Here is a 23,632-nt window from a genome sequence, read left to right on the forward strand (position 1 = left end):
ACAAATGAATGTGTTAATTATGTATCTTATCAGTAGAAGTTTTTTTAATATATGAGTAGATTCACTTAAAAGTTTTATCAACAAACTGATCTGCAAGACATATTTTATAGACTATTGCACAGTTTACAAATCAGGAATGTTACAAGGATGAAATAAAATAGACTTTGAGGCAAAGTGGCCCAATGGCCCCTTTCGTTTGCCAACCATCTCACAGCTGCTGAGGGACCGTGTGACACAGCTAGAGATCAGTGGGATTTGTATGTCAATTTCAGAACTGACATTAACACAAGAGAGCCAAACTCAGCCTTTCTGTTAAGATGGGAGGGAAAATTACAGTGAGCTGTCTACCAAAAGCAAAAGAATACAGCTCGGAGAGCTAGTCGCACATGAATCAAATCATAATGAGAAGACTACAGCCAAGAATTTCTGAAAAGTTTGAGGCCGTATCACCAGCCTGAACACAGTCTGGATTCTTGCTGTCAGGAAACAAGAGTACAGTAAGTTCTAGGGCTGGATCCGTGCCACCCAGTAGGACCAGAGCCAGCCGCAGTGAGGACAGCGACCTCACCCTTGGAAACTCAAGCCTGGGGGTGACCAGAGCTAAGTCGCCTTCCACATCCTCATAAAGCACCTACCCAGAGTTTGGTTAGGGACTATGGCCCCTCATTTTCTCCTGGGGGGGTGATCTGGGCGAGATCAATGTGCCTTGCAGAGCCCCGCTAGGAAGACAGCGTTCTGAGAGCTCTCGGTTCATGTCAGGGGATTGCCTCTTGGAGGGAAAGAATCTCACCCCCCTGGTGGACATCCTGGATCCGTTTCCTAGGGCTGCCGTGCAAAACACCAGAAACAGGGTAGCTTCAAACAAGAGGACTGCATTGTTTCACATCTCTGCAGGCTACCAGCCCAGACCCAGGGTGGAGGCAGGGACTGCACACACACACACACACTTTCTGAAGGTTCCGAGGGAAGCTTTATCTGTTAGCCCCAGACATTCATTGACACACAGCAGCAACACACCAATTTCTGTCTCCATCTTTACGTAGTCTTCCTTCCTTCCGTCCTTCCTTCTGTCATGTCTATTCTTCTAAGGAAGGACACCAGACATATTGGATTAGGGCCCACCGTACTCCAGCAGGACCTCATGTCAACTAACTACATCGGCAAAGATTCAATTCCCAAATAAGTTCATAGTCACACATAGTAAGAGGTACTGGGAGTCAAGACGTGAGCATACCTCTTTGGGGTTACATGTCAACCCATGGTAAATCGCCTCTCATGCTCATGACCAGAGACTCTGGAGTCAACTTAAAATCTAAAGTGTGTTTGCTCTCCCAGAGGGTCTCAATTCTCCAGCTGCATGGTTTTCACAAACATAAACTGGAAACAGCAGCCTACAAGAGCCAGGTGCTGCTCAGAGACCCCCCAGAAGGAACCCTGCTCAGGCCCTGAGAAAAGGGGGCTAATACAGCAAAATGAGAGCATCTCTCAGTGTCCCAAATGGATGCTGGGATCCCTTGGAAGAGGACCACAAAGATGTAACTGGAGAAAGGTGTAGCAGGAGTAAAAGAAGGATGCTACGGGGCTGGCCCCAGTCCCAACTATGTGGACACCCCAATATTCCTGCTCAGAGCAGAGAATACACAGAGCGGACCATAGAGCCGGTCCCACCACAAGATGCTACGTCCCTCACTGAACCATAGCACTGTGGGGGACAACACTGGAGATACAGTGTGGGAATTGTGCCCAATCTGACCCCACTGCTCTGGGGTGAAACACTGAGGGCATGCAACAGAGCAGCAAGGGGAACAGAGTGATGAAGTGCCTGGGGAATACCAAATATATACTTTGGAGACAGTGTGGCAATCCATCAGACTTGACTGGAAAACACTAGTAAAGACCAACTAAGAGGACCTGATACCAGGGGCTTAAGTGGAGAGCAAATGTTTTGAGAATGATGAGGGCAATGAATGTACAAATGTGCTTTACACAATTGGTGTATGTATGGATTGTGATGAGTTGTATGAGCCCCTAATAAAATGATTTTTTTAAAGATATACCATCTAGAGTCTTAAGGGCTTGAAGATAAACAAACAGCCATCTAGCTAAGAAGCAACAAAGCCCACATGGATGAAACACCCCAGCCTGTGTGATCATGAGGTATTGATGGGATCAGATATCAGGCATCAAAGACCTAGAACAAAATCATACCCAATGTGAATTGGGTGGTGTGTGTGAAGTGGAGACCCAAAACCCATTTGTAGACAACTGGACATCCCCTCACAGAAAGGTCACAAGAAGAGATGAGCCAGTCAGGGTGCATTATAGCACCAATAAAACACACAACTTTCCTCTAGTTCCTTAATGCTTCCTTCCCCCCACTATCATGACCTCAATTCTCCTTTACAAATCAGATTAGACCAGAACATGCACACTGCTACAGATAGGAGCTTGTAACACAGGGAATCCAGGATGGATAAACCCCTCAGGGCCAACAATGAGACTAGAGATACTAGGAGGATAAGGAGAAGGCATGGGGAGAAAGGGGGAATCGATCACAAGGATCGACATATAACCTCCTCCCAGGGGGATGAACAACAGAAAAGTGGGTGAAGGGCAACAGAAGATGGTGCAATATATGAAAATAATAATCTATAACCTATCAAAGGTTCATGAGGGAGGGAGGGAGGGAGGGAGGGAGAGAAGGAGGGAGGGGGAAGGAGGAAAGTGAGCTGATATCAAGGGCTCGTGTAGAAAGAAAATGCTTTGAAAACGTTGATGGCAGCGTATGTACAAATGTGCTTGACACAATGGATGAATGGATGGATTTTGATAGGAGATATAAGAGACCCCAATAAAAGCATTTAATAAAAAGAAAGATGCTAAACCTCTCCATCTCCATATATCTCCATTTCTTCACCATTCCACACCCCAGGAGGAGTCGCCCATGCTGGGTCTTTTTCCCAGAAGTAGGTAGAACTCGAAGCAATCCGAGCAGATAGGCAGATCTACAGTCAGAGCTTGGAGTCAAACAATGGCACTGCTGTGTTGGAGAAAGTTCTGTCAAGGGGAAAGAGCGTGAAGGGGTATGTCTTGTGCGGATATATGAAGAGAAAGAGGCAGTGTAGTAGCTGAAGAGTGTTACCCTCTTCTGACGTTTCCTTGCGGGACTTCAAGGAGGAAGAAGAGGAGGATGACTTCCCACTAATCGGTGGTTCTGTCTACTGCTTTTTATCCACGACTCCCTCCTAAAGTCGATACAAGCTGACAGCTGGGAGCTCGTCACCAACAAAGCACCTATTCTTTATTTCTTCTTTATGGCTGCAAGGGAGATGGCAAGCCAGTGTTTTCAAGACAACCGGGCTGTGTGGAGCTCCTAGAACTCTGTTCTGCCCGCACCCATGAGGACATAACATATCTCCCCTTTCTAGCTCCCGACACGAACCAGTCATGCAGCACAGCTTTTGAACCCTACCCACCACACACAACCCTTCAGACTGCGAAAGAGATGCCAGCTATAGCTCAGCAAAAAAAAAAAAAAAAAAAGATGAAAAAGCCTTGACAAGATGAGTTGGCATTGTAATTGCACCAGGGGCTCACACATAGCAACCGTCATGAAGCTGGCCCAGGACCGGCTGTTTTCTTCTCTTGGTCATAGGGTTTCTGTGAGTCCAAACCAACCTGCTGGCACCTAACAACAGCAACAACGGAGGAGTGCAGGTGGCATCCTTACTTCAGACCCACTGGCCACAAATGCACTGATTTATTGTCACACCCTCAGAGTACCAGCTGTGAGCTCAGGGGTCCCCTAATCATTTGGCTTCCCCTAGTCTTCTGAGTTCAATAATTTGTTTAAATGACTCACAGAATTCCCAGAAAGTGCTATCCTTGGAATTACACATGTACTGTAGCGAAAGGATACAAATCAGGACCAACGTAAAGAAGAGCTCCATGAGGACTCCCCAGGCAGAGCTTCTAGACGTGCCTCAAAGAAGGGAGGCACTAATCCCCCCAGCTTCCCGATGTCCTCCACCACCCAGGAAGCTCTGGGAGCCCCCAGGGCAGAGCTTTCGCTGAGGCTTCTGTGTACAGTCGTGAGCGAGGCCTCATCAAACCTGCCCCAGTGATTACATCATGCCCCCACTGCCATCCTCAGGTGAGCTGACCAGGCGGTCTCTGAGGTCTGGCCGGCCCTCCACTCATTTACACACATCTTCACGTGCTGTCTAGCAGTTTTCCATAATAAAGCACTTCCGCGATTCAGGGAATCCTCAGGGTTATCTCTCAAGAAGCAGGAATAGCAGCCGAGTCCTTTGTCGCTGAATGACCCAGAATAAAGACACCACTTCTCAGGCTGACGACCCCCAAGTACGGGCTGGAGACGACATTTTGGAAAATGGAGATGTCAGAAGTGGTATTTGGGTCCTGGAAAGCTCTACCCTTCCTCCTGCCAGGACTGCAGTGAGACAGGAGTGCCCAGCAGCTGGCCACTGAGGGGGCGGTCTTGAGGACGAAAACCATTGCAAGGATAGGGGGACACGAACTAAAGCCAGCCAAGGTGGCGGGTAGCCACAGAGCACCCACCCTAACCTGGGAGTGGCTCCTGCTGTGCTGCTGTTCAAGAAAGAAAGTCACACCCATCCTGTTTAGGGCACCTTTACTGTGGAGGCCAGGAGGACACATGTACAGCTGACCCCGACCATAAATAATGAAGGTCGGGAGACAAGTGACTTTATATAGGTTACACGAAGCATTTGCTGCACCATCTGCAGTTCTACATGATTTCAGAGTGTGCATTAGTTTTGTGTATAGACTGTTCACGTCAACTAACATGACTCGAATTATCCAGTAGCTTACACACTGGGCTGCCAACCACAAGATCAGAAGTTCCAACCCACCAACGTCTCCAAGGGAGGGAGACGGGAGGGTTTCCACTTCCATAAAGATACATAGCCTCAGGAACCCCCGAGAGCAGGTTAATGGGAAAGGGGCAAAGGTGGATTTCATACATAAATAATGCAGTCATGCCAAGCATCGGCCAAACTATGTCACATGGACTATAGAATCAAAAGACCCTCGGTAGTACAATATGGCACACGCGTGTGCACGCGCACACAACAACCAATGCCATCCCGTTGATTCTGACTCACAATGACTATATAGGACAAAATAGAACTGCCCATTGTGTTTCCAAAACTCTGTATCTTTACAGAAGCAGACTGACACACCTTTATCCACACATGGTAGAAAAAGTGTCCGTTGCCAACATACATTACAGGCATGCCTAACTCAAAAGAACCTGCACCACAGGCAGTGGGCACTATGTTGTTGTTAGTCGTTGTCAAGTCAGCTGGCTGAAAGCAACCTTATGCATGACAACAAAACATTGCCTGGCTCAGCACCATCCTCACCATCGCCTGTCTGTTTGAGTTGATCCCATCCATTCTTAATCTTTTTTTAGGAAAATGACACACCCTTATCAACAATTTCATTCTATTTGGATCAACAATATCCCTGAAAGCTGAAGTCAAGAAGAAAACCAATGTCGTATTTCATTGAGCCAATCTGCTGTAAAAGGTCTCTTTAAAGTGTTAAGAAACAAAGATGTCACTTTGATGACAAAGGGGTGCCGGAATGAAGCCAGGATCTTTTCAATCACCTCATATACATGCTAAAGCTGAACAATGAAAAAGAAAGGCTGATGAAGAATTGGTACATTTGAATTCTAGTGCTAGCAAAGAATATTGAATATAGCAATGGGGGAATGCCAGAAGAATGAACAAGTCAGTTTGAGAAGACATACAACCAGAATACTCCTTAGAAGCAAGAATGGTAAGACTTAGACTTGCTTACTTTGAATACATCGTTGGAAAAAACACTAATCAATAGAAAAGAACATGCTTAGAAAAGTCAGCAAAAAAAAATGGGGCGGTGCTAACTTCATGGCCACTAACAAAACCAACTCCATGATGGAAGGAGTTTTATATCATCAACATGACACCAGGTGGCTGGCTGGTATTTGTTGGAGAAAGGTGTCATATTAAGGGCTCAGAATTGGGCAGATTAAAAGTCAGCACTCAAAGTAGCCAGGTCAACCTGGGTGAAGAGACATTCATGTATAGCTTCCAGCCATCCCCAACCCATGGCCATGCCCTTGGTATGTGACTCTTTTGAGTAAAAAGCAAGGTATCCCAGAAAAAGGCTAGCATTCACAGAACATCTCATTTTGTCCGTGTGATTATTGGGAACCCCCTGGTAGTACATGTCCTTTGGTGAATATTCACATATTTCATAAAAATATTGTTTTAAATATAGTAGGGAAAAGTTTAAGTATCCCTTAAAATAGTCTTGATCATGCCAGCAAATCTCTCTCCAAATAAATTGTTTCTCAATCTATATACATTTTCATGACAGGAACCTACTATTCTAGTCTCCAGGGCTAGGATCTGGAAATAGTCCTCCTATTTCTGACATCATCAACTCACCCCTTCTTCATGTGAAGTCACAGAATTTGGTTAAAAACAAACAAACAAAAACAACCCAACTGTGCTGTCCCCAACTCATTCATATTTCTACTCAAGAATTCAAAGCACACATTACAAATTACTCTGGTGATATTATGTATTCCCATATTAACAGATGTTAAGAAGTCCCTAATCAGAAACAAGGTTATGCCAATTGTTGTGGCAGCATTGGGAAATTATCTATGCTGGTAAAGTCTTACCTGTTCAGTTCTTTTATTTCATCATTTCTTCCATTTGCCTTAGCTGCTAATACCTTCAAGAACAAGTTTCAGAAAATAAAAGAACAAGTTCCAAAGTATCTTCTGACGACCACTTTGATATTTTAATTCTTTGTCTTTTCGTAGCCCTTTGCTTTCTTTATGTGTAATGTTCTTGATGTCGTCCCATAGTTTGTGAGGTCTTCTATCTTGTATTCAGTGCATCAAATCTGTTTTTATAATGTGCTCAACATTCAGGTGGAATATACTCTATGTTGTGTTTTGACTCTTATGAATTCATTTTCAATTCCTTCAACTTCAACCTGAACTTATATGTGAGCAATTGATGGTCAGTTCCACAGTCTGTCCCTGGCCTTCTTTTGTCTGGTGATATTGAGTCAATGGAGCTTCTCCATTGTCTCTTCCCACAGATTTTATTTCTGTGCATTACATCTGTCAAGTTCATATGTAATACAGGCACCATTTATGTCATGGAAAAATGGTGTTTGAAATGAAGAAGTCATTGGTCTTACAAAATTTTATCTTGCCCAAAATTTTTCAACAAAATTCTAGCTATAGAACACAACAAAATATGTTGAAAATAATCCATCATGATCAAGTGGCATTTACGCCAAGTATGAAAGGATAGCTCTATATTAGAAAAACAATCCATGTAATCCACCATATAAATAAAACAAAATAATCATGTGATTACATCAACTGATACAGAAAAGGCATTCAATAAGATCCAAAATCTATGTTTTATAAAAAACACTCAGCGAAATACAAATAGAGGGGGAATTCCTCAACATTATAAAGGTCAGGTAGGCAAAACCAACAGCCAGCATTTTGCTCAATGGTGAGAAACTGCAACCATTCCTCCTCTGAATGGGAGCCAGACAGAGTTGCCCTTTATCACCACTCTTAATTAATATAGTCTTGAAAGTCTTAATCACAGCTATTAGACATCAAAAAGAAATCAAAGGTGTCTAAATTGGCAAAGAAGTAAAACTCTCTCTGTTGGCAAGCAATATGATTTGAAATATACAAAACATCAAAATCTCAGTGAAATAATGGTTGAAACTAATTGAAAATGTTGGCAATGTGGCAAGCTATAAGATCAACATACAAAAAATCAATAGAATTCTTGTGTATTAAGGAAAAGAACTCTGAAAAGGAAGTATAAAAGCAAGAGCATTTACAATAACCACCAAAAGATGAAATACTTAGGAATAAACCTAACCAAAAGACAAAAGACTTGTTCAAAAGAAACTATAAAACACTACTACAAGAATATAAAACAAAATTTATCAAGGAAGAAAAATAAATGTTCTGTGTTCATCTGGGTAGACTACAGAAACCAATTCATAGAAACTCATATGTATAAGAAAGAGGTTTATATACAAGGACAATTGAATATTGAGAAAACATCCCAGCCCAGTGCAGATCAAGTCCCTAAATCCAATATTAGTCCATTGTCCAATACCAATCTACAAGGTCCTCTTCAGATTCACAAGGTACATGCGATGATGCCGACTGCAGGATAATCACAGGCCAGTGGGTACAAAGCCTTTGGGATCCAGTGGCAGTAGAAGCATCTCAGCGCAGGCAGGGGTTTCCATGTGGCTCCTCCAGTTCCCAGGGAATGGGGTCTATCAGCATAGTGACATCTGTCTTGTTAGTAGAGAGTCTCCAAGGGAGAGAGTAGAGAGAGAGATAGTGTCTCCCATCTCCAAGAAGGAATACTGGATTTCCCAGAATTCTCAGGAGAAAGCCATACCCACACAGAGGCCTCATCGGTTATATCTTGATTGACAGGCCAGACTTCATCCCTCACTCGTAATCCTCTCAAATTGACACCGCATTATGTACCTACCACAGGTTCTAAAAATGACTGTGGTAATGATTATACAACTCTTCTTTACATGATTGAATTGTATGCTATGTGGATGAAGTGCCAATAAAGCTGTTTTTAAAATTTTACATAAATGGAAAAATTTTCTATGCTCATGGATATGAAGATGTAATCTAGTGAAAATGTCAATATTACTGAAAACACTCTTTACCTATAACACAACTCCCTCCAAATACCAACACTCTTCAAAGAAATGGGAAAATGAATCAACATTCTTACATGGAAAGGAAAGAAACCTAGGATGAAAAAAATGCTACTAAAAAACTAATGTTAGCATTCTCTCCTCTGATTTCAAAACCTAGTAGAGCCGCAGTAAGCTAAACAGCTCCGTATTGGTACAATGATAGAAATGTAGACCAACAGATCAGAACCGAGAACCCAGAAATAAAACCAAACACCTAGAGAAACCTGATTTTTTTATAACAGAAGAAAACACATTAAGTCCGGAAATGATAGTGTTATCCACAAATGGTGTGCTGGCAAAAACAAGGTCTCCAGCAGGAACTCCAGATGAGTTAAAGAGTTCAATATAAACACTACAACTATAAAGATCACCCAGGAAGAAAGAGGGACAGATTTATGTGCCCTAATACAAAGTATGAACACACTACCAAACCTAATGAAAAATACCCACATGACAGAAGCCAAAACAGAGGACTGGGATCTCCAAAAATATATTTATGTGCATCAAAAATTTCATCAAAAGAGTAGATGAGAACCCATAGATTGGGAAAACTGGGAGCAATAATATATTGGATAAAGGGCTAACCTCTAAAAGTCACAGAACACTACACTATTTCAATAAGAAAAACAAAAATACTCTAATTTTTAAATGGGGAGTATACATAAATAGACAACTCACCAAAGATGATATTAAGGTAACCAACAATTATATGAAGAAATGCTCACAATCATGAGTTATAAGGAGAAATGCAAATTTAAACAACAATGAGATACCACCTCACACCAGCACTGATAGCAAAAACTCAAAAGGACAGAAAATAGCAAATGCTGGCCAGGATGTGGAGACATTGGGACTCTCACTGGAATTCAGCTGGTGGGATTGCAGAATGCTACACAGCCACTATGGAAAACAGTATGGTTCCTCCTTAAACAAATAAGAATAGAAAAATGATATGAACCAGCATCTGTCTACTCAGTATATACTCCAAAGAAATAATGAATAAAACATGAAGAGACATGTACACAGCTATGTTTATTGCAGTACTGTCCACAAGAACAAAAAGACGGAAACAATAAAAATGCCTATCTGTGAGGAATGGATACACTCTGGTTCATACATATATTGTGCATTCCTAGAAAACAATGATGACACTGTCAAACACCTGATGACACGGACAAATTGGGAAGACATTATGCTCAGTACAGTTAGTCAATCGTATAAAATTAAATACTGTGTGTGACCACTGTTAAAAGGAGGGGAGAATCAAGAAAAACGTTCTTCACACAAAAGCAGAAAACTTGGAAGGCTGTAGGGAGAGATGGAAGAAGGTAAAGGAGGGGGGAAAAGAGAGGGAAAAAATTAAAGAATATCTATTGATAACTTAAAAAACAAATCTATAGCATGAAATCCAGCTTCACTTCTATACTGATTTAATTAATGTTCTATAATTTACTTCTCTATTTCTAATATCCATTACAACAGCTACAAAAACTCATGATTAGAGTTTATTCAGACAGCAAGTTGTAATGCCATTGATATATACTCAGGGTTGAGTTGTTTATCAGGACATTACAAGGTTCTGGTGAGCCTTCTAATATAAGTGGGTACCACTTCACACACACACCCCAAAAAAAACCCTCTGCTGGGCAGAGGATTATAGTACATATCTTTCCCCCACTAGGTGAGCATCAAGCAAATCGCTCTGAGTGAGTGCAAACAGTGGCATCACCTGGGAAGGTTCTCTCTGGTCACAGTGAATTTTTTCATAAAAGCAGATTTGCTCATTTTACTATTTTTTGTGACGGTCAAATTTAAGAGAACAGTGTACAGCTATGAAATTTTGTTTTCTGCTTGGGAAAATGCTGCGGAAACTGTTGTTATGTTGAACAAAGCTTACAAGTATGGCGCTACGGGGAAAAACTCAAGTGTACAAATGGTTTTCTCGTTTCAAAAAGGTAAAATGTTAATTGATGACAAACCTCGTTCTGGATGTCTGTCAACTTCTAAACTGATGAAAATGTCAACTTGTAGTGCATTTGGAGTTCATTCCACCAGGTCAGACTGTTAATCAAGCGTTCTATTTAGAGGTTCTGAAAAGATTGTGTAACAGTGTGTGACAGAAAAGACCTGATTTGTGGCAGACAGGGCACTGGTTTTGCCACCACAACGATGCACCTGCTCATGCAGCCATCTCAGTGTGCCAATTTGGGGCAATAGCAGCATGCCTCTCTTGCCCCCCACACCTGACCTTGCTCTGTGGGGTTCCTTTTTGTTTCCTCAAACCGAGAGGGACATTGAAAGGACAGAAATTGGACGACAGAGAAGAGATGAAGAGAGAAACAGAGGTGCGTCAGCCATCTAAACAGAAGAGTTTGAAAAATGTTTCCAAAAATTTAATTGCAGATTTGACAAAGGTATTACGTGTAATGGAGAGTGCTTTAAAGGTGAGTTAGTCTGGTAGACTAGAGAAACAAACTCATAGATGTTCATATGAGTATAAGAAAGAGCTTTATATAAGAGAGCAATTATATTCTGAGAAAACATCCTAGCCCAGTCCAGATCAAGTCCATGAGTCTGATATTAGCCCATATGTCTAATATCAGTCCATAAATTGTTCAGATTCACGCAACACATGCAATGATGCCGAATTCAGGAAGATCACAGACCAGTGGGTGGAAAGTCTTGTGGATGCAGTGGCGATGGAAGCATCTTAGCACTGGCGTGGGTCTCCATGTGGTTCCTCCAGCCCCAGAGCTCTGGCTCCATCAATGTAGCTCCATGTAGCTTGTCATCAGGAATGTCTCACAGACAGAGGGTGTCTGGCCTACAGTGAGCTATTTATATCTGTCACGCCTCCAAATAAAGTCAGCAAGCTGTGACTTGATTGACAGGCTAGACTCCACCCCTTCCTCAAGTTGATGGTAGATTATGTAACTGCCACAGAAGGTGAAAAGATTGTTTTGTTAGACTTTGGAGGAGCCAGGGTGTGGCACTCCATCAGACTCCTAAAGGTCAACAAACAGACCTTGAATTATTTATAGGCTTTTTTGTATTGGTTTTTTTGGTTTTGTTGTTGTTTCGTTTTCTTTTGTTGTTTTTATTTTTTCTGTCTTGTTTTTGTGCATATTATTATCTCTGCAGGTCTATCTAGATAAGATAGGCACATAAACAATCTGGAGGAGAAACCAACAGGACCAACAGTTCCTGAGGGACATGGAGAGAGGGAGGTGGGGGGAAAGAAGTGGGTGTTAACAAACCTAGGGACAAGGGAACAACAAGTGATCCAAAATTGATGGTGAGGAGAGTGTAGGAGGCCTGGTAGAGCTTGATCAAGGGCTTTGTAACTGAAAGGAATTACTGAAACCCAAATGAAGACTGAACATGATCGTGGGACAAGAGGAAAGTAAAAGAAAATAGAGGAAAGAACTAGGAGGCAAAGGGCATAATAATAATATATAAATGATCAAGGGTCTGTGAGGGAAGGAAGGTGTGGAGGGAGGAAGAGAGGGGGAAAATGAGGAGCTGATGCCAAGGGCTCAAGTAGAAAGGAAATGTTATGAGAATGATGATGGCAACAAATGTACAAAAATACTTGACACAATGGACAGATGGATGGCTTTTGATAAGAGTTTTATGAACCCCCAATAAAACAATTTTTAAAATAAATAGTTTTTTTAAAGAAAATTATGATTGCAACATATGTGCTTGACACAATGGATGGGTGTATGGATTGTCATAAGAGCTGTAAGAGTCCCCAATAAAATGATTTTTTTAAATTTTAACAATTTATTAGGGGCTCATACAATTCTTATCACAGTTCATACATATACATACATCAATTGTATAAAGTACATCTGTACAGTCTTTGCGCTAATCATTTTTTCTCCTCTTTTCTTTTTTTACATTTTATTAGGGACTCATACAACTCTTATCACCATCCATACATATACATACATCAATTGTATAAAGCACATCCATACATTCCCTGCCCCAATCATTCTCAAAGCATTTGCTCTCCACTTAAGCCCCTTGCATCAGGTCCTCTTTTTTTTTTTCCCCTCCCTCCCCTTTCCCCCCTCCCTCATGTGCCCTTGGTAATTTATACCTTGTTATTTTGTCATATCTTGCCCTACCCGGAGTCTCCCTTCCCCCCTTCTCTGCTGTCCCTCTCCCAGGGAAGAGGTCACATGTGGATCCTTGTAATCAGTTCCCCCTTTCCAGCCCACTCACCCTCCACTCTCCCAGCATCGCCCCTCACACCCTTGGTCCTGAAGGTATCATCCACCCTGGATTCCCTGTACCTCCAACCCTCATATGTACCAGTGTACAGCCTCTGTCCTATCCAGGCCTGCAAGGTAGAATTCGGATCATGGTAGTTGGGGGAAGGAAGCATCCAGGATCTGGGGGAAAGCTGTGTTCTTCATCGGTACTACCTCGCACCCTAATTAACCCATCTCCTCTCCTAAACGCCTCTATGAGGGGATCTCCATTGGCCGACACTTGGGCCTTGGGTCTCCACTCTGCACTTCCCCCTTCATTTAATATGGTATATATATACATATGCATATACACATATATACACATACATACACACACTTACATCATTGTGTTGTTTTTTTTTTTTTGCATGATGCCTTATACCTGGTCCCTTGGCACCTCGTGATCGCACTGGCCGGTGTGCTTCTTCCATGTGGGCTTTTTTGCTTCTGAGCTTGATGGCCGCTTGTTCACCTTCAAGCCTTTAAGACCTCAGACACTATCTCTTTTGATAGCCGGGCACCATCAGCTTTCTTCATCACATTTGCTTATGCACCCATTTGTCTTCAGCGATCCTATCATGGAGGTGTGCAGTCAATGATATGATTTTTTGTTCTTTGATGCCTGGTAACTGATCCCTTAGGGACCACTCGATCAAACAGGCTGGTGTGCTCTTCCATGTGGACTTTGTTGCTTCTGAGCTAGATGGCCGCTTGTTTATCTTCAAGCCTTTAAGACCCCAGTCACTATCTCTTTTGATAGCCAGGCACCATCAGCTTTCTTCACCACATTTACTTGTTCACCCACTTTGGCTCCAGCCGTTGTGTCGGGAGAGTGAGCATCATAGAGTTCCAATTTAATAAAAGAAGGTATTCATGCATTGAGGGAGTGTTTGAGTAGAGGCCCAAGGTCCTTCCGCCACCTTAATACTTGACCTATAAATATAGACACATAGATCTATTTCCCCATCCTCCTATATATAGTTGCATGTACATGTCTTTGTCTAGACCTCCATGAATGCCCTTTGACTCCTAGCTCTTTCCTCCATCTCCCTTGACTTTCCTCCTGCCCTACTACCATGCTTCATCGCCACCTGGGCTAGAGTATACCTCTTCTCCAAGCAACCTTACCCTTGATCATTTCCCACCATGCCTGCTACTCCCCCTTCTCTACCATTTGGGGTCCCATGTTTTTCCCTTGTCCCTGGGTTTGTTAACACCACTTCCTTACCCCCCCTACTCCCCCACCCCAAGTCCCTCGGGAACTGTCGGTCCCGTTGTTTTTCCTCCAGATAGTTCATCCAGCCTGTCCTATTCAGACAGACCTGTGGAGTCACTAACATGCACGAAAACAAGACAGAAGAAAACAAAGCAACAGTATACAACCAGACAACAAAACAACAAAAACAAACCACTGACAAAAAACAGAACAAAACAGTTCACAAGAGAAAAGCTTGTAGTTAGTTCAGGGATCGTTTGCTGGCCCTTAGGAGCGTTTTCCAGTCCAGTCTGTTGGGGCACCACACCCTGGCCCCAAAGTCCACTTTCAGCATTCCCTGGGGACCTTGCCACTCCATTCCCTTGCTGTTCTGCTGCACTCCCCCAGTGATTTGCCTCGGTGTGGTGGGATCAGGTCAGGTGCAATTCCCACACTGTGTCTCCGGTGCTGTCCCCTGTATCGCCCTTAGTCACTGAGGGGCATCATGTCTCATAGTAGGGCCAGCCATGTTGTTCTCTCTAAAATGATTTTTTAAAAAACAGTTGTACTAACTGGACTTCCTTGTAGATGCATAGACACTATCCTATCCCAGACAGTATTCTTCATCAAGATAGATCCTGAAATGTTCTATTTGACAATGACAGTGATGTCATCCACTTGAGTTTGTCATTCCTGGCAAAGTAAACTGCATGCCTGTCTGATTCAAAGTGGCCAATCCCAGACATTTCCATTCATTAATGCCTAGGGTATTGATCATCATGCATTCCATTGCATTTTTGACAACTTCCAATTTTCCTATATTCATCCTTCTTACATTCCACTTTCTAATCATTAATGGACATTTGCGACTGTGTCTTCCCATTTTGAGTCATGTCCCATCCGCAAAGGAAGGTCCCAAACGCTTTACTCTGTCCATGGCATCATGGGTGACACCACTTGGAGAAGCAGCTCTTCCTGAGGTGCAATTTGAGTGTCTCCCAACCTGAAGGGCTTGTCTTCCAGCACCATCGCTGACAGTGTTCTGCAACCAGCCAGAGGCTTCAGTGGCCAATCCCTCAGAGGAGGGCAGTCAGGGTGCTGTGTTTGGCCAGGTTCTGCTGCTGTTCATGGGGTTTTCAGTGGCCAATCCCTCACAAGTAGAAAGCCTATTCTCTCTTCATACACTGCTCGTAGTCTGGAAGTGCCACTGGAAGTATTTCTGGACCCTTTGTCCTGTCCAACAAAGCAGTGTTCCCGGAGCTCCAACATCATGGGAGCTGGTGGGGAACGAGGGCCACCCGACAGAGGGCACTGCCCACACACATCCCCCAAAGGAGAACCGGCTCACACCACGTACCAGCCACTTCAACTTCAGGACAAGCTTTGTGAGTTTTGAAGGGGGTAGCGGGGTAAGAAAATGACTCATATTCGTCATACTCAACTGGTAGAGTAGATGGCAGTTGGTAACCCTATTTCTCCCAGTCTGGCTTTTGCTTTCTTTCCAGCACAGAATGAATTTCAAGGACTCTTCTCTCCCTTCTTTCTTCCTGAGAGAGTAGCTGGGTGGGAGAACACCCTTGGATATTATTGGGAGACCTGTTTTACGTCCACAGGTGGCCCTGGGATCCTTCTTGCAGATGAACTTGGTTCACCCACCAAATTCAAAACCAGGTATTTGGCTTGTCAGACAAGGTTCTCCGGGGGACAGATAGATAAAGGGATAGATCGAGCTAGGTACTAAGAGAGAAATACATCCTCTCCCTATTGCTCTTCTTTCTACCCCTTCCTCACTTCCTCTCTCCTCCTTTCTTCCTCTCTCCCTCCCTCTGTTCCTTCATGTCAAAGAATTGGCTCCTGTAAGTGTGGGGTCTAACAGGCCTGAAACCTAGAAGTGAGGTGATGGGATTCCTGTTTCCATTTGGGGGCAAGCTTTTGTCTGCTCCAGCAAAGCTTAGGTCTGCACCCACAGTATTGTGGGTAATCTCACAGTATTGTGGGTAATCTCACAGTATTGTGGGTAATCTCACTGTATTATAGGTAATCTCACTGTATTATGGGTAATCTCCCTGACTCCACGTGGGCTCACATCTGCTAACTCCCTTCCCATCGGCATTCAGATTCCTGTGTAACCAAACAGTGGGGCACAACCCAGCTGACTGAGCTCACAGACAAGCCCGCACACCTGGGTGGGGCCCTCCATCCTTCATGAGGGCACACCCCACCTGCTTCCACAGGGAGGTCTGGGACTAGCATCTTTAACTCTCACACAGAGACACATCTCACCCCTACCCCCTCCGGAGTGCAGAGTGAGCACCAGGACCCCACGCTGCAATTTAGGTACCTTTCTCCAGGAGGGGGGGGGCATACTTCGTACTGACTTTGGGACAGATGGCCCAGCCACCACACCCCCTCCTATGGTGGCCTGAGGGTTGAGGGAGCAGTGGCTACTTGCTAACTTCTAGGGCTGCCTCCTGACCCAATGCACCCCACAGATGTTCCCCTGCCCCTCCTACCCTTGCAGTCAAACATTTCTCGTGCTTGCCTCTTCCCTCGGGCAGTATGCCATGGGCTGTCTCGGCAGAATTACTTTGAGAGGTTGCAGAGCTAATGGCTCAGAAGGGAGGATATAGTGGGTGTGTTAGTCTGGGTAGACTAGAGACGCAAATGCAGGGAGACTCGTGTATGTGTATGCTTTATGTACAAGAGCAATTGAATATTGAGAAAACATCCCAACCCAGTCCACATCAAGTCCGTAGTCTGATATTAGCCCATATGTCCAATACCAATCTATAAATTCCTCTTCAGATTCATACTACATGCAATGATGCCGAATGCAGAAAGATCACAGGCAAATGGGTGGGAAGTCTTATGGATCCAGTGGCAGTAGAAGCATCTCAGCACTGGCAGGCATCTCCACGTGGCTCCTTCAGCTCCTGAGCTATAACATAGTTCCATGTGTCTTCTCAACAGGGAGGTCTCACAGAGGCGGGGGGGGGGGCGCCTCCAACAAGCTACTTATCTCCTTAGCACCTCCAAATGAGGTCATCAAGCTGTGACCTGATTGACAGGCTAAACTCCACCCCTTCACTCAATATTCTCAAATTGACAACAGGTTATGTAACTACCACAGTGGGAAACAGTCTCCAAAGTGAGATCCCTGCTACCCATCTTCAAAGGCTGGCTTAACTCCAGATTCTTCTTTTCTGCTCATCTGTCTCCAAAAGTCAGTTCCAGAGGGCTGTTCCCCCAAGAGCTCAGGCCCTCGTGTCCTGCTGCTCATGGGGATATGTGTCTGTTCCATTACTTACTGTAGGGATGGCATGTGTGTGTTCCATTTTTTATTGTGGCCCACGGCACACAACTATGCCATTCTAAACACTTGGATTAAATTTGTCTAAGTTTCCATTTCTTTCTTTCCATATCCATTCGGAGTTCACCAGCTTTCCAGGGAGTGTATCTGCCAAGTCTGTTCTACCTCTTCACAGAACGGCACCCCTGAAGCACAGCCCCCTTGCACGCCTGGTTCTCAGGAACCAGCTGTGTGCCTGGTCCCTGCCTTCCCGGAACCAGCTGTGTGCCTGGTCTCTTGCCTTCCCGCTCAACACAAGCCCTGGTAGCAATACCACCACTGGTGCCCATCCAGTCAATTCTGGCTCCTGGCGACCCCCGGGTATCAGAGTAGAACCGTGCTCCATGAGTTTCCCTTGGTTGGATTTTCAGAAGTGAACCACCAGGCCTTTCTTCTGAGGCAACTTCTAGATGGACTTGAACCTCTACCCTTCTGTTAGCAACTGAGGTCATGGCAGTTTCTGCTGCCTGCTCAGGTTGCACCCACTTTCAAATAAACACTTTTCTTTTCTGGAGAATGACACCACCACCCGTCTTTGACTGCCGTGTTACGCAGCAACGACTGCTTCCATTAGAAGACTGAAGAGACACAAAGTTGATATAATCTGGTGATCCCGGTGTTGTTTTGTTTTGTGTTTTCATTTCTCCCACCACTCTAGAGATTGGGAGGAACATTTCATCATCTTTTTCCTGGTGCAAACATTACCAAAATAAACTCACTGCCCTTGAGTCAATGCCAACTCATAGCAAACCCCTGTGGGTTTCCAAGACTTTCACTCTTTATGGGAGTAGAAGGCCCAGTCTTTCTCCCACAGAGGCAGCTGGTGGTTTCAAACTGTTGGCCTTGTGGTTAGCAGGCCAACACTAAACCACTATGCCACCAGGGCTCCTAGGTACAAACATTATGAGGCTGTCACTCTCTTTTTTTTTTTTTTTGAGGCTGTAACTCTTTTGCATCCACTTCTATACTCCCCGTGTCACTGCCATCAAGGTGACCCTGACTCATAGTAACCCTAGGGACAGGGCAGAGCTGCTGCTGTGGGTTTCTGAGACAGTAGCTCTTGAGGAGAGTAGGCAGTCTCATCTTCCTTCCGAGGAGCGGCTGGTGGAGTCCAACTACTGACCTTGTGTTTCGTAACCCACGGTGTAAGCACTGCACCACCAGGGGGCCTGCCGCATCTAAGCTGACTAGCAAAGAAACCCCAACAAACTGCCCCAAGGCTGGGCACTTGCCTTAAGCTCGTTGGTGTCGGCGAGTTTGGCTTTGAGCTCAGTGTTCGATTCTCGACACGCACTCAGCTCCTTCTGCAGCCTGTCCACCCTCTTCTCCAGCTTCCTGATGGTGAGCGTGGCCTCGTCCCTCTCCACAGCCAGGGCCGTGCGCGCCTGCTTCTCCTCCTGCAACTGGGCAATCTTCTGCCGGAGCAGGTTCATGTGCAGCTCTTTGCTCTCCAGCCGTTCCCTCTGAGTCTTTAGCTGGCTCGAGAGAAGCAGGGATGTGATTATTACAACTCAGCCATCAGTCAATAGAAATGAATTGCCCGGACAATGTGGGTCTTTAACTACATTGCAATAAAACTCATTTAGAACATCCCCCCTCCCACCCCCCCTCCAAAAAAAAACAACCCACAGCTACTGGGTTTCTTTGCCTGATTGCGCTTCTCAGCACATGTTATCCAAGGGTTGTTTGCAGAGCTGCAGAGTAAATTATAAGGCACCAAAACTGAAAATTAAATTCACTGCCACTGAGTTGATTCAGACCCAGAGCGATCCTTCAGGAATGGGCAGAACCGCCCCGTGATTTTCTGAGACTGTAACTCTGCATGGGAATAGAAAGCCTAGTCTTTCTCCTACGGAGCGGGAGGTGGTTTTGAACTGCTAATCTCATGGTTAGCAGCCCAACTTGTAACCACTATGCTACCAAAGCTCACCAAAAACCAACTCACTGTCATCGAGTTGATGATGACTCATAGTGACCCTATAGGAAGGCATAAAATTGTCCCAGGGAGTTTCTGAGGCTGTAACTCTTTGCAAGGGTAGAAAGCCCTGACGTTCTTTCTCCCTCGAAATAGCTGATGGTTTCGAACTGCTGACTTTGCAGTTAGCCACCCAACGCGTAACCGCTATGCCACCAGGCCTCCTTCCACCAGGGCTCAGAGAGACAAAAATCCACCCCGGTGCCGAATGGCAACTCTGCCTAGTCCGGTGTTTCTTAAGAAAAGGCAGGGTGTTGATTCAGGCTGCAAACACAGACTTGTAGAGGCCAGTCACCTATCCCAAGTCTGCTAACACCACGCACGCCCACTCGTGTTTTATTGATTTGTATGGTTTCAGTTTTTAATGTTTAAATCTTTTTAAGAATATTGATTCCGGAAGTTTAATCGTCGTGCTTAGGATGTATTACAGAAATGCTTAACATTCTAATTTTTTAATTTTTCAGACTGTTTTCTTGGCATATAATTCACATAGCTAACCAATGGTTTAAATATATTAAAAGGAGTTGCGCACGCTGATGCGTTTCTTAAGCCAGGCACACCCGGGAGGCTGCTCAGGACGCCTTGCTTACGTAGTTAGAAGCTTAGGGGCAGAAGGGCCTGAAGGACATGTCGAGTTCATCAACGTCTTGGTGTGTCCCTCTCCTACATGCTCCCTAAACCAAACGGAACACTTAAACCAACGGAGCACCGCTCACTGCTGGCCATCAACCTGATGAAGGATCGATGGGGGGTTGTAAAAGAGATGCTGGATGCTGAGAGAGGCTGGAAAGTCCTCTTGGGCTTCCCGTGTCGCAATGAGTGAGAGGACTACTCAGGGCCGAAACCTCTTTCATCGGGAACAAACGCTGGGATTCTGATTGGAGAACGTGAGAACTGAGGAACATCCTGTCTCCCTAATTACACCCGCGCTCGTACCACATTCTTTAGGGGGTGCCAGGGACCCACTAAAATGCCGGTTCCCATATCTTGCCAGACAGCCACAGCTGCACCTTCCAACCAGGCACTCTGAACGCTTCTCTTTATTAAACGTCTGCTATGAATTAAATTACTCCCAACCCCCTGCCCTGTGTAGATTCCGACTCACAGCAAACCGATAGGACAGAGTAGAAACACCCATGGAGGTTTCTGGGGTGTAACTCTTGACGGAGGCAGAAAGCCTCGTCTCTCCCACAGAGCTGTTGGTGGGGTCCAACTACTGACCTGGCCATTAGCAGCCAGCCCATTGCTTAACCTTCTTAGTTATCAGGCTCCTCCATAGATTAAATTATGTCCCCTGAAAAGATATGCTGGACATCCCTGTGTTTGTGGAGGTGAGCTTCTTCGGAAACAGGGTTTTTCTTTTGTTATCAGTTAAGCTAAGCAAGGTCCTATGAAGAGGCTTTCAAATGGTTGTGACCAAAGACAACTTCTTTGAAATGCCTGGTGTGTGACTAGGATGCTGATTCTAATCCCTCGTCATCATACTTTGTACAAGGGCGAGGGAGCCTACACGGAGAGACATGCTTGCAGGGGGATGGGGTCCCGGCATATCTGTAAGCAGCATAGGATTGTCAGCAGGTACAGGAGAGAGACACAGGAGGAACTGATCAAGCAGACACCCTGGCCAGACTTTCAAACTCCAGAACCATGAGAGACTACCCTTCTGTTCTTTGAAGCTGCCTCCTTTCCAGAACGAGGCAGCACTGGAAGGTTAAGACAGCTCCTTCCCCTGAGCACCTTCCTGTCAAATTCCACCCTCCTGCACCTGGATGAGGAGCCCTGGGGGCGTAGTGATTGCGTGTTGGGCTGCTAACTGCAGAGTCAGCAGTTCGAACCCACCAGCTGCTCTGAGAGCGCCGGCATTCCGTGATGGCAGTGCGTTTGGTTTGGTTTGCACATGGACACTGGCAAGTCCTTACACAGTCAATTGTCATCCTTCTGGACAACTTCAGAACAGATGGATAAGGCATTGAAGAGGACGACCCCTTCTCTGAGGAATTTGGGAAGGATTGTAGCTCAGTTCAATCTCTGTGGCAGAAACAGGAGTAGTCTGCTTTCTTTTATTAAATAATAATAATAGTCCTAAAAGTAAAGAGAAGCGGCCCAATCTGAATCGAGCACTTTCTGGGAGTCAGGAGTTCAGAAGTGTTACCACCATATTTTAAAGCAAGGAACTGGTGCGTTTTAGGTAGGTCAGCACCAAGCCAGCCCTCACAGTGAATTTCCTGTCCACGCTGTGTGTATTATGAATGTAGGCACCTTGCTTACAGGAGCACATTCTATGTGGACTCTGCAGCAAGGTGGAGTATGGGCCCTGGTGGTGCGGTGGGTTACATATCGGGCTACTTGATTGAACCCACCAGCCGCTGAGGGAGAATACTGAGGCAGTTTATTCCCATAAAGGCTGAGAGTCTCGGAAACTGAAAGAGGCAGTTCTACTGTGCCCTGCAGGATCGCAATGAGTTGGAATCGACTCGGTGGCAGGGGGTTTATACAGTACTCCCTAACTACCCCCATGAGTTAGGGCTCCTCTCCATCTTAACCATGAGGAGACGGAGAGGGGTGTCATTTGCTGAAGGTCACACCGCTAAGAGGAGAGCCAAGTTAGAGGCCCAGATGTGGCGTCAAACAGGCTCCACACCATCCTCCTGGCATCACTATTACCAGAACACATCTGTGTTTTCCTAGTTCTTCCCGCACTACCAATAATTATGGAACCAATGATTATATTTTCATCCTAGTCATCCATTTATGTATTTAGTCTAAACTGTCTCGCACGCCTCCTTTGAGGCAAAAGAAAGTTCTTCTCCACTCTCCACTTCCCAGTGCAAAGGCAGAGATGGCTAGATGGTACCCAACCCTCCCCTTCTCCTAGAGTCCTAGATGCAGCGAACTTTTCAGCTAGGCGAGTGGCTACCCAGGCGAAGGTCTACGTTTGCCAGCATCCCTTGCAGCTAGGTTTAACCATCCGAACCTCTTCCAGCTGAGAGATCTAAACACGCGCAAGCCCACCTAGCAGCTCTGAGAAACCTTCACGGAGAGGCCTCAACCCCTCGCACTGGAAACAGCAGTTTCGAGTAGAACGCAGTCAGTCTACTGTGCTCTTGATTCACCACGGTACACGTAGTGGAAGTACATGCACGTAGTGGGAGTACATCGGTGTTCGATGTTGGGGATTCTCAGAGAGTCACACCCTCGACACTAACCGGTTTTAACAGCCCTACCTTTCTCTGTAAATTGTGGGCAATCGTCTTGTTTTGAACGACGGCGTGGCTCTCGAGGTGGACCAGCTGCTCTGCACGAGCTAAAACTATGTCCAGACGCATGTCGAAGCCAAGTTCAGCAGCCATCTGGTCCAACTTCATCTTCTCGGAAAGCTGATCCAGAAATTTAAGGTACTAAACCCAACAACCAAAAAAATGAAAATGGAACACAAACATAAAAGTCAGTGAGTCATCTCACATAATCCTTCCTCTGGCTCAGCTGGAACTCACTGGCTCACAATAAAGCCAAATGGACCCTGAACCCCAACCTGAGGCTTGGTAATGGACCAGGCAGCTCCGGGCCCTGCTCTACTTCTGCTCAAAGACTCTTGGCTTCTCCTGGTCGGTGACACTGATGCTCAAGATAGACTCACACACCCCTGTCCCCCTACGGCAGGGTCCACGTGACGGTGCCCCAGACGACGCCTTCACCTCTCTGATCTGACCCCACGCTGCTGCGATGTCATCCCTCCGAGGCTAATGCAGCCCCTGGAACCCGCCCATGTCCACAGGCACCTTTCTTTCCTCAGTGACTTCTCCTCAAGGAAGAAAACGGCTACTTTGCCAGTGTCCTTTTCCTCTCATTGAGCTTATCTTAAAAGAACAAGATACAACAGTTGTGCCAATTCCGTCTCAATGCCAAGTCCATTCCAACTCAAGGCGGCCCATGTGTACCCAAGTAGGGTTTTCTGGATCTGGCTTTCAGAAGCAGATTGCCAGGCTTTTCCTGCGAGGTACCTCTGGGTGGGCTAGAAACACCAACGTTCCACATAG

At 45.2% G+C, this 23,632-nt stretch overlaps 1 protein-coding gene across 1 annotated transcript in view; it reads right to left on the reverse strand.

Annotated features, from left to right (window-relative positions):
• The window catches only part of CCDC170 (coiled-coil domain containing 170), a 118,176-nt gene that overhangs the window by 9,236 nt on the left and 85,308 nt on the right, over positions 1–23,632 (reverse strand). The window contains exons 8-9 of the mRNA XM_075554219.1: positions 22,820–22,993; positions 18,853–19,095 (exon numbers count right to left, since the gene is read on the reverse strand). Coding sequence (XP_075410334.1) covers positions 18,853–19,095; positions 22,820–22,993 — 417 coding nt within the window. The remainder of the gene's footprint in view (positions 1–18,852; positions 19,096–22,819; positions 22,994–23,632) is intronic.

Source organism: Tenrec ecaudatus, chromosome 7 (genome assembly GCF_050624435.1).
Source record: "Tenrec ecaudatus isolate mTenEca1 chromosome 7, mTenEca1.hap1, whole genome shotgun sequence".
NCBI lineage: Eukaryota > Metazoa > Chordata > Mammalia > Afrosoricida > Tenrecidae > Tenrec > Tenrec ecaudatus.